A 12,466-nucleotide genomic window follows, 5' to 3' on the forward strand; every position below is an offset into this window, starting at 1 on the left:
ATGGATACTGAGCCAGAGTTATCAACTGAAACAACTGATAAACATAAATTCCTGGGTATTATAGTTGATGGACATCTTACATGGAAGGAGCACATCAGCTACATGTGAAAAAAAAAATCTCGTGTAATACCTACCTGCTAAATTCCATTCTAGCGTAATAGCGTCACCAGTCTTAAGACAAATCTATTTCGGTATTATACACTCCCACCTACAATACGGTATTGTGATTTGGGGCGGGGCACCAACATTATACACAGATAGGGCTTTTAGAGCCCAGAAGAGAGCAATTAGGATAATAGCGAATATTAGTAAACATCAATCCTGTAGAGAATACTTCGTTAAGTATAATATACTAACACTGTATTAATTATATGTTCTAAGGACTATATTGTTTGTAAAAGAAAATATGGAGCACAGTATAATAAATAGTGATACCCATAGTTATAATGCAAGGAAGAAAGAGGATTACCACATAAAATTCATAAATAAAAAAGCAACCGATCATAATCCATTTTCTCTTGGAAGATTTTTTTTACAACAGACCCTCAAAAACCATAACAATGTTAAAAGGAAACATATTTAAAATAAAATTAAAGCAGCTGTTAATTGCTAAATGTTTGCACTCCATCAAGGATTTTTTTGTATGTACTTTATTTCTACTACTAAACTATTATTACTGTTCATGTATGTACTGACTGACTATGTCCACGACTGTAAAAGTTATTATGGACAAATAAACCATTATTATTATTATTTATTTCTTGTCTCAGACGTTATGTCTGGTTAAAAATGGAAGGTGACGGAGACCTTGATCAAGCGTGACTTCCTTTTAACTGTACGGTATATGTTACATTGCATTTTGGAATTTTCGGGTAATTGAACAAGTGTCAATAATTACAGATTTCTGTAGTTGTATATATAAGTTTGGATGTAGCTGTATTGCCACAATGTACTGGTGGATATTGTGTGGTATGACTCCTGTAGTTGATAGTATAATTGGTATAATGTCAACTTTATCCTGATGCCACATGTCCTTGACTTCCTCAGCCAGTTGGATGTATTTTTCAATTTTTTCTCCTGTTTTCTTCTGTATATTTGTTGTATTGGGTATGGATATTTCGATTAGTTGTGTTAATTTCTTCTTTTTATTGGTGAGTATGATGTCAGGTTTGTTACGTGGTGTTGTTTTATCTGTTATAATGGTTCTGTTCCAGTATAATTTGTATTCGTCGTTCTCCAGTACATTTTGTGGTGCATACTTGTATGTGGGAACGTGTTGTTTTATTAGTTTATGTTGTATGGCAAGCTGTTGATGTATTATTTTTGCCACATTGTCATGTCTTCTGGGGTATTCTGTATTTGCTAGTATTGTACATCCACTTGTGATGTGATCTACTATTTCCATTTGTTGTTTGCAAAGTCTGCCTTTATCTGTTGTGGTATTGGGATCTTTAATAATATGCTTGCTGTAATATCTGGTGTTTATTGTTTGATCCTGTATTTCAATCATGAATTCTTCCGTCTCACTGTATATATTGCCTTTTCTTAGCCATGTGTTGGATGCGTCTTGATCGATGTGTGGCTGTGTTAGATGATGGGTGCTTGCCATGTAGTGTTTTCTTTTTCCAATTTACTTTCTTCGTATCTGTTGATGTTATGTGATCGAAAGGGTTGTAGAAGTGGTTATGAAATTGCAGTGGTGTAGCCGATGTATTTATATGAGTGATTGCTTTGTGTATTTTGCTAGTTTCTGCTCGTTCTACAAAGAATTTTCTTAAATTGTCTACCTGTCCATAATGTAGGTTTTTTATGTCGATGAATCCCCTTCCTCCTTCCTTTCTGCTTAATGTGAACCTTTCTGTTGCTGAATGTTTGTGATGTATTCTATATTTGTGGCATTGTGAACGTGTAAGTGTATTGAGTGCTTCTAGGTCTGTGTTACTCCATTTCACTACTCCAAATGAGTAGGTCAATATTGGTATAGCATAAGTATTTATAACTTTTGTCTTGTTTCTTGCTGTCAATTCTGTTTTCAGTATTTTTGTTAGTCTTTGTCTATATTTTTCTTTTAGTTCTTCTTTAATATTCGTATTATCTATTCCTATTTTTTGTCTGTATCCTAAATATTTATAGGCATCTATTTTTTCCATCGCTTCTATGGAGTCACTGTGGTTATTCAACATGTAATCTTCTTGTTTAGTGTGTTTTCCCTTGACTATGCTATTTTTCTTACATTTGTCTGTTCCAAAAGCCATATTTATATCATTGCTGAATACTTCTGTTATCTTTAGTAATTGGTTGAGTTGTTGATTGGTTGCTGCCAGTAGTTTTAGGTCATCCATGTATAGCAAATGTGTGATTTTGTGTGGGTATGTTCCAGTAATATTATATCCATAATTTGTATAATTAACATGTTGGATAGTGGGTTATTATTATTATTATTATTATTATTATTATTATCTCATGTCAAGGCAATAACCGTTCTTTCTGGAGAGCTGCTTGCAAGTCTTGGTGGATGCAGACACAGTGCAACCTGTCTCCCTAGTGCAGCCCAGATGTGCTCTACGGGATTCAAATGGGAGGGCGAGCAGGCCACACTGAGCGTGCAATATCTTCCGTTGCCAAGAAAACATCAACCACTATTGCTCTATGAGGTCGATCATTATCGTGCGTCGATACGGAGTCTTGGCCCGCACCACCTCATAACAACTGCACGTGAGATCTCGTCACAACACCTGACAGTAGTTAAACCTTGCCGATTCACCCACACAGCTTCCCAAGGAGATGTCCGTGTGGTCAACATAATCCTTTCCCACAACATTAGGGGTCCTCCTCGATATCTATCTCTTTCCACAATGTTTGGGTTCCGAAATCCTGTTCCACGTTGGTTCCAGATGTGAATGCATCGAGAATCGATCTCCGTTTCAAATTGGGACTCGTCTGTGAAACGAACATCGGCCCCCTGTTTGACCACGCAGGTGGCACCTTGACGACTCCACTCTAGATGTCGCCTTTTGTGAAGACGCATCAGACGTTCGTATACGGCGGGTCTCTGGCAAAAAAGGTCACTCGTACCGTTTGTCTCGATAAAACACGTCCAGTGGATGCTATGAGCTCGAATGCCAGTTGCAGTGCAGTACTGAGGTGGTACAGTCGTGCCCTTATAGCCAAATAACGGTCCTCTCTTTCTGATATCACACGTGGTCAGCCCTGCACTGGTCTTTAGGGTACTGTTTCTGTATCTATAAATTGTTGCCATATCCGAGAAACAACACGACAATTCACATTAAGTCAGTTTGAGACTGTCCTGCTCTCACTGTCCTTACGGCCCTCCACCACAGAGAGTCTGGTGGGCGTCTTCTTTGCGTCGTACTGCAACATCGGTGACTGTATACACAGTGATTGTGGATGTGTGATTACCCGGCAAACACTAACCCATTCGATAGGTGCCCTGGCACATAGTTCGCACGGTTGCCTGTTGATTGGAGTGCCATTTTCCATGTAGAATATGATTGTATGGACATCTGTCAACTGTTTGTATTATTATATGCCGAATTAGACACAGGACGGAGAAATAGCGGTTTTTTGCTTTAATTTTGTACATTGGTGTAATAATAAATAGCCTGCATTGGTCTCCAAACATATTTTTTGATCACTTATAATAAGTGGTTAAGAGACTTTTTAAGTTTAAAATAAAGGTTGTTATCTGTGTATCAGAGCAACAAGATTCCAGAATTTTTATTTATTTTTTTACTTATTTATTTTTTATATTTTAACATCCTTAATCTTTCATAGCATGAACATGTGCCCTGCTCATAATGATGCATTTGTAGATAATATTTTTGTTAATTTACATTATTCTTACAGATCTTGATCCACAGCTTTTAACACTTTATCATGAGCAACCAACTTAGTGTGGTACAGGTAAGAGGTCGGAGAGAGAAGCACATTATATTATTTATTGACTAGTTAAAAAACACAAATTGGGACTTTGTATGTACGATTGTTAGCGAAAGCTGGAGTTGAAAATCATTTTGATCACTTTAAAAAAGACTTATGGTTTTCCTGCCTACCAATAATATAAATTAGCTCCTCAGGTAACATTAAAATACAAAAATTAACTGGTATACCAAATAATTTAAAAATATATAGAAGTAAAAAGTATTACAAAGCTCATATAAGTCAAAAAAGCAGCCAGTGAAAGATACACTGAAAGTGCTCCAAATAAGTGTAAGACAGCACAGTGAATTATTAGATGACATAATTCTTCCAGTCAAGCATGTAACACTCTACTCAATACAGGATAACGGGGTGACTACTTTGTCTCTTCAGTCAGAGAACTCCGAGACAAAATTGAGGCGACACATGCACCTACGAGGGATCCGATCAGTCCACGCAGCCTTTGTTTACTGGTATAAAATCAGCCTAATGTGGTCTGAGAAACTGTTTTTAAATTATCTAATACCAAATGTATGGACTGGTACTGGATGTTTAATTATGTTGTTAATAGAACAGTTCAATTGATAAGTAAGCCACTAACTTTTTTTTTTCAATAAATGTTTAGTATATGGAGTTTTTCTGGATTCATGCAATATCTCAAAAGTTATCCCCATATTAAAAAATGGTGATAAGCAACTCCGCCAGAACAACAACCAGTTTCTGTTGTGCCAGTGCTCAATCACCCGATTCTCGATGCAATTATATCTAAAAACAAAGATGATGTTACTCACCAAACGAAAGGGCTGGCAGGTCGATAGACACACAAACAAACACAAACATACACACAAAATTCAAGCTTTCGCAACCAATGGTTGCTTCATCAGGAAAGAGGGAAGGAGAGGGAAAGACCCTCTCCCTTAAAACCCACATCCTTTCGTCTTTCCCTCTCCTTCCCTCTTTCCTGATGAAGCAACCGTTGGTTGCGAAAGCTTGAATTTTGTGTGTATGTTTGTGTGTCTATCGACCTGCCAGCGCTTTCGTTTGGTAAGTCACATCATCTTTGTTTTTAGATATATTTTTCCCATGTGGAATGTTTCCCTTCATTATATCCATATCATTAATTATGCAATTATCTGGAAATGCAAGACCACCTGTACAACAGTCATCCCTGATTTTGGCCAGATAAAAAATACCACTGCAGCTTATCTGGAAATTATCGATCAGATTAACAGCTTTAGAAAACGAGAAGATGGTTTCACTCGTATTATACGATTTACGTAAAGCATTTGAATGCATTCCTTTTAAAATATTAATAACAAAATTTGAGTATTATGGTGTACACAAACAAACATTAGCAGTAATTTCTTCCAATCTGAACAAAAGAAAACAACTTTCCTCAATTAGAAATACACATTACTCCTTAGTAAAAATTGGTACAGGCTTTTCACCAGGATCTGTCCTTGGCTCCTTCTTTTTCATTGTGGCTGTCAAAGACCTGCCCCATTGTGTATCACTGTCTAACCTTGTATTAAATTGGTATGTAGCCAATAAACTTGTTTGTAATCCACAAAAAAACGCATGTCTAAGAATATAGAAAATAAATGTGTCAACTCTCAGGAATACATGCCGACGCCAAACTCAATCGGGACAAGCTTATAATAGACCACGTTTGTAAAAAGATCTCACGAGTGTCCTACCTCGTGTGGAAACTGAGAAATAAGGTCAGTAATAACTATGTCCGTACAACATGGCTCTTACAGTCACATACCTCTCAGGGCCTTCCCATATGGGGACATCTTCCTTGTACCACTAACATTTTAAAATAAAAAATTGTCCATATAATATGCAAGGCTGGTCCTGCAGAGAACTTTTGCCCTCTTTTTAGCAGGCTTAGGATATTAACAGTTGTAAATCTGTACACTCTTTCTCAGAAACAGCATTAAAGATGGTATTATCAGGGAATGATTCAAAAACTTGACACTACAAATAAAGGAAACACTGACATTCTAAGGCACAGGCTAGCAATCAAAGGAAACTCCCATAAAGTGAAACAACTTCTCTCTCGCTGCTCCATTCTTGTCTTCAAAAATTTAACAGTCGTCACATGTGACAACCTTGCAATTCCTGTACAGCTGCACATCTAGCGGGTTTTGTAGTCATATCACACGCTACAATAACAGTCAAAATCAACCTCGTACATATTGAGTACAGCTATAATCTTCAATATTAATGTCAATGTGTTTTTTTCTTGTTAGCCAGTCATAATAGTCACATATGAGGGATGTTCAAAAAGTAAGGTGACTTTTCAAATTGCGCGGGCAATGTACGTTCGATTATCGAGCTTCTTTTTTGTGTGTGTCTTGAACATATGTTCAGTTTCAAGTATACAGCATGCTTCATTTGTTTTTGACATTTTGACAGATAGGTTAGACATGTTTTAGTGTGCTCGGTGATTTTCGATTATTATAAAAATGGGACAAAGAATTTGCATCAAATTTTATGTGAAAAATGGAATCAAGTGCTCTAAAACACTTGAAATGTTGACAGTGTCATAGAGTGAGTCTGCTGTCAGTAAAAAAAAATTGTTTACAAGTGGTACAGGGTCTTCCAAGATGGCCAAGAAGAAGCCAATGATGAACCTCGGTCTGGACGCCCCAGCACATCAACAACAGATGAAGCTGTGAAGAAAATTGTTTTGGAAAATCATCTAATTACCGTAAGAGAAGTTGCTGAGGATGTTGGCATATCGGTTGGCTCATGTCATGCAATTTTTTCAGATGTTTTGGGCATGAGATGTGTGTCACTGAAGTTTGTTCCGAAACCTCAATTTTGATATGAAGAAACGTCGCCTGAACATTAATCAGGAGTTCTTGAATGACGTCAATGATCATCCCAATTTGCTCAAAATGGTCATAACTGGTGACGAAACATAGATTTACCATTATGATGTTGAAACCAAAGCCCAATCATCCCAATGCAAGCATCCCAGAGAGCCAAGACGGAAAAAAGCATGCCAAGTTCGATCAAATGTCAAAGTTTTGCTCACAGTCCCCCCCCCCCCCCCCCCCCCCAATTAACACAGCGTAGTATTTCATGAATTCTTGCTCAAGGTTGTACAGTCAGCAAGGAGTATAACCTTCATATTATGCGCCATTTGTGAGAAACAATATGCAAAAAAAGTCCAGAACTGTGGAAAAACAATTCACGGCTTTTGCATCATGACAGTGCACCTGCTCATTCATCGTTGCTTGTGACAAATTTACTGACCGACAACAACACGACAATCGTGTCTCAGCCGGCCACTATATCCTCCGGATTTGCCCGCCCCCCCGTGACTTCTTCCTGTTCCCAAAACTGAAGAGATTTATGAAAGTACGAAGATTTTCAACGACCGATGAAATAAAAACTGCATCACTGGAAGTACTCGAGGCTGTACCAAAAAGTGCTTATGAGAAGTACTTCGAGGATTGGAAGAAGCATTAGTGCAAGTGTATTGTATCTGAGGGGGATTACTTTGAAGGGGACAACATGAATATTGATGGATAAATAAACATATTTTCATAAAAATAAAAAAGTCACCTTACTTTTTGGACACACCTCATAGGACACTGTCATCACCAACTTCATTTATCGGTGAGTCACATTCATTAATTCAATAAAATGTGACCTCTACTGATAATACTGACGATAATGATAAATTTTACTATTATGAGGACACTGTATATCGCTCTCAATTTTACAATTCACTACTACTCCTTTAGATACAAATTTGCTTAATCTATTTAGGACAATGTAAGTTTTCCAATGTTTTTCAATCAAGCAGATTTCCATCCTATATGAAAACTATCACCTATCAAGCAAACATAGCTCTTAGTCTACGCTATATATTGGTTGCTTACCACAAACTTCATTCAAAGAAGAAGGAGACCACACAATACCGACAGGGCTCCACGACTCCCTTGATCGGTGGCATCAGTGGATGCAAAAGACAAGGTGAACCGAACTCCCAGTCACTATCGGCTTTCCGAACCTTCTCAATTTGCTTAGGAGACCAGGGGCAGCATGTATCACTTTTCCTACTGAGGAAAAAAAATCCCTAACTGTACTGGGCATCGAACCCAGGACTTCTGCACAGCAATTAAGACGTACTAACTGTTCGGCTATAGAGGTCGACTGGGAATACTCCGCAAAGACGGGTAACTATTTCAAATTTGGTGATCGAGTTACACGACCATTTTTGTGGCCTCTCATCAATTATCTAAAGCTGTCCTATCCTCGCTACTTGAAGCATACTCTCTGTCGACCCGTGTACCGTAAAGAAAAGTACATCGACCGGCTCTGTCCCAATTCTAGAGTCGAGCCGAGAATGTCTTCAGGAGTACACTGAATATTAAATAAAATAATTTACAATGTATCAGTTTAGAGTAGAGAGTGCAGAAAACTGGAGAGGCACAGCGATTTTCCAACCTGCGAGAGCGACAATCCCAGCGACGAGTTGGTCGCGCTGCTGCTCCATCCTGCGAAGCGGTGGCAGGTCGGAAACCAGCTCTGCGAGGCGGTCGTCAGCAACTGGCCCGTCCCGGCGGAGCTCCTCCAGCTCCGCCACGGACATGCCTGCTAGCAGGTCTCGCAGCTCCGACGGCTCCGGCGGCAGCTGCAGCTGCGGCTGCGGAGCAGTGGACAGTGCGGGCGGAATCGCGGGGGCACCTGCGTCACAAATTCCATCCGACTCACTCGCTACCTTCCCAAATGTTAAGACAGAGTAACTGTGTCAATGTATAGTGCTTCCTTTCCTCGGGGTTTTGCCGTGAAAATACAAAATAGAAAATCTGATTGGGTTTCGAAATTTGATGGAATAAGTTACGGATAAGGCCGATGAAGGCTGATGAAAATTTCTTGAAGTTGTCACTGTCAGGATTAATTTATAAATTTGGCGATAACCATTGCAAATCACTACTGAAATAACTTCGTTTCGTAATATAATTTTAATTTCCTCATTGTTTAACACAGCGTCGAAAAATACACGTCTTGAACGTATGAAGACAAGAGAGTAATTAATTAGTTGTTAAAAACAAACACCTACGCAAAAAAGAGAGAGAGAGAGAGAGAGAGAGAGAGAGAGAGAGAGAGAGAGAGAGAAAGATCACAATTATTTATAAAAATCGGTCGCTGGCGCAGCGCTCTTCTGCATGCGCGATCGTAAATCATATCTTTGTTTTCGCGGAGGCGCGGTAGTCAAAGTACCATTACAAACGGCAGCCGACCGCCGAACCAGTGTGGGAAAAGTTCTCGGCTCCTACGAGGGCTGCTATTCCAGAAAATGTGAACTCGAAAACTGACGTCTTAGTCTCTTTCTGGGACCTCGTCTAGGTTTTTGGTTGTGTACATAGTAAAGTTATACTCGGGAAATTAAAAAATTTGATCATCCAAGGGATCCCTCTTGCTCAAACGGATTTGTATCTCGACGACAAAATTCGGAGGGTCCTGCTGACAAATGATACCGCAGCAATAAAGCTAAATTTGGAGGGTAGACACCAAAATATGATTTTGTGCAAGGTTCGGTACTCTGCCCAACCGTTTTTGATGTATGTAAATACACTACTGGCCATTCAAATTGCTACACCATGAAGATGACGTGCTACAGACGCAAAATTTAACTGACAGGAAGAAGATGCTGTGATATGCAAATGATTAGCTTTTCAGAGCATTCACACAAACTTGGCGCCGGTGGTGACACCTACAACGTGCTGACATGAGGGTAGTTTACAATCAATTTCTCATACACAAACAGCAGTTGACCGGCGTTGCCTGGTGAAACTTCGTTGTGAAGCCTCGTGTAAGGAGGAGAAATGCGTACCATCACGTTTGCGACTTTGATAAAGGTCGGATCGTAGCCTATCGCGATTGCAGTTTATCATATCGCGAGACTGCTGCTCACGTTGGTCGAGATCCAATGACTGTTAGCAGAATATGGAATCGGTGGGTTCAGGAGGGTAATACGAAACGCCATGCTGGATCCCAACGGCCTCATATCACTAGCAGTCGAGATGACAGGCATCTTATCTGCATGGCTGTAACGGATCGTGCAGCCACGTCTCGATCCCTGAGTCAACAGATGGGGACGTTTGCAAGACAACAACCATCTGCACGAACAGTTCGACGACGTTTGCAGCAGCATGGACTATCAGCTCGGAGACCGTGGCTGCGGTTACCCTTGACGCTGCATCACAGACAGGAGCGCCTGCGATGGTGTACTCAGCGACGAACCTGGGTGAACGAATGGCAAAACGTCATTTTTTCAGATGGATCCAGGTTCTGTTTACAGCATCATGACGGTCGCATCCGCGTTTGGCAACATCGCGGTGAACACACGTTGGAAGCGTGTATTCGTCATCGCCATACTGGCGTATCAGCCGGCGTGGTGGAATGGGGTGCCATCGGTTACACATCTCGGTCTCCTCTTGTTTCAATTGACGGCACTTTGAATGGTGGACGTTACATTTCAAATGTGTTACGATCCGTGGCTCGACCCTTCATTCGATCCCTGCGAAACCCTACATTTCAGCAGGATAATGCACGACCGGATATTGCACGTCCTGTACGGGCCTTTCTGGATACAGAAAATGTTTGATTGCTGCCCTGGCCAGCACATTCTCCAGATCTCTCACCAATTGAAAACGTCTGGTCAATGGTGGCCGAACAACTGGCTCGTCACAATACGCCAGTCACTACCCTTGATGAACTGTGGTATCGTGTTGAAGCTGCATGGGCAGCTGTACCTGTACACACCGTCCACGCTCTGTTTGCCTCAATGCCCAGGTGTATCAAGGCCGTTATTACAGCCAAAGGTGGTTGTTCTGGGTACTGATTTCTCAGGATCTATGCACCCAAATTGCGTGAAAATGTAATCACATGTCAGTTCTAGTATAATATATTTGTCCAATGAATACCCGCTTATCATCTGCATTTCTTCTTGGTGTAGCAATTTTAATGGCCAGTAGTGTATTTACTGAAGAGACTGAATGACCCTTCAAAAACTTACGTTTGTTGGCGATGCAGGTATAGTGATAGAGGTCCCAATCTCATCTGTACCAGTCACAGATGGGAGAATAATAGAACAGCCTAACAACCGGTTCACAGCAAACAGCTTAACTCGCAGTCTAACAGACAACTTTTGTTATGCAGCGCCACACAAATATTTATAAATATGACTTACAGGTACTAGAAGTAGAGATGAATTGGCACGCACTAAACTAATCTGTATGATTGAAATTGCTAGGCATTTATGGGGATAACAAACTGAGGTGGTACTAGCATGTGGATCATTTACTGAAATACGTCACTGCTGCCAGCGCTGCACCGAAAAATCTCTTACTATGTTCACGTGCGGGCACGACTGCTGGCGGACTAACAATTTTTTTTCACTCGCTACTGCACTAAGGCAGCATCTGTAACAATGGAGCTGAAGCCAATAAGAGTATTTATTCTACAGAAGCTCGCAGTTAAGGATATTATGAATAACTGATAACCAAACATCTCACAGCAGCTTCTTCACAATCTCGGGATTTCTTAAACTTATGTGCCAAAGAATTTATTCCCCAATGGTACCTGAAGTTAAAAGGACGATTAAATATAGAATGAATTGTAAAATTAACATCTACAATATGAATCTCTGTCTAAGGTTCAGGATGGATATTTACATTCTGGCGCAAAACCCCTATAAAAGTCTGCATTCAGACACCAGCAGCAAATACCAAAGCCCACAATGTTCAACATCAACTACTAACAAAGAGATAGAGGGGCTGGCCAGTGCTTACCTCAGCTCAGTACAGCCAACAGATAACACAAAACAGAACAGAAAAATTACATTCCTAGCTTTCGGAACTTTGTTTCTTCGTCAGGGAGGAGAGAGGGGAAAGAAAGGGAAGAAGGGAAAGTGGATTAAGTCACTCACAACCCAGGTTATGAAGCAACAGGGAAAGTTAAACAGGGAGGGTAGCAAGGATGCAAGGATGGAGGCATGGTTGTCACAGGGAAGCCAAAGAGAAGCCAAAGATATTCTACTGTAGGTACTGTGCCAGCTTCAAACGAAAGAGGATGCATATAGAAGTAAAGAGGTACATAGTATAAAGATAAACACAACTATGTAGGTTGAAAAGATGCGTGAATTGCTAAAGAGGAGAGGGAAAAAGGAGAAGACTGAAGAGTAAATGGGAGTGAGGTTGTTTAACGTAGGTTCAGTCCAGGGGGATGGTGGGATGAAAGGATGTGTCGGAGTGTAAGTTCCCATCTCCGCAGTTCCGAGGGACCGGTGTTGGGTGGGAGAGGCCAAATGGCACGTACGTTGTAGCAGGTTCCTAGATCCCTAGAATTACACTGTAGGGCATGCTCTGCTACTGGGTATTAGACATCTCCTAGCCGGACAGTTCGTCTGTGTCCGTTCATGCGCTCAGCCAGTTTAGTTGTCAAACCCTACAATATTCCCAGACTACCTTCTCTACCCAGCGGTTCCTACCCCTGTAACCGA

At 40.5% G+C, this 12,466-nt stretch overlaps 1 protein-coding gene across 1 annotated transcript in view; it reads right to left on the reverse strand.

Moving 5' to 3' along the window:
• Positions 1 to 12,466, reverse strand: part of LOC124552719 (vacuolar protein sorting-associated protein 37A) — a 69,954-nt gene that overhangs the window by 26,048 nt on the left and 31,440 nt on the right. The window contains exon 4 of the mRNA XM_047127061.1: positions 8,407 to 8,646. Coding sequence (XP_046983017.1) covers positions 8,407 to 8,646 — 240 coding nt within the window. The remainder of the gene's footprint in view (positions 1 to 8,406; positions 8,647 to 12,466) is intronic.

Source organism: Schistocerca americana, chromosome 10, assembly GCF_021461395.2.
Source record: "Schistocerca americana isolate TAMUIC-IGC-003095 chromosome 10, iqSchAmer2.1, whole genome shotgun sequence".
Taxonomy (NCBI): Eukaryota; Metazoa; Arthropoda; class Insecta; order Orthoptera; family Acrididae; genus Schistocerca; species Schistocerca americana.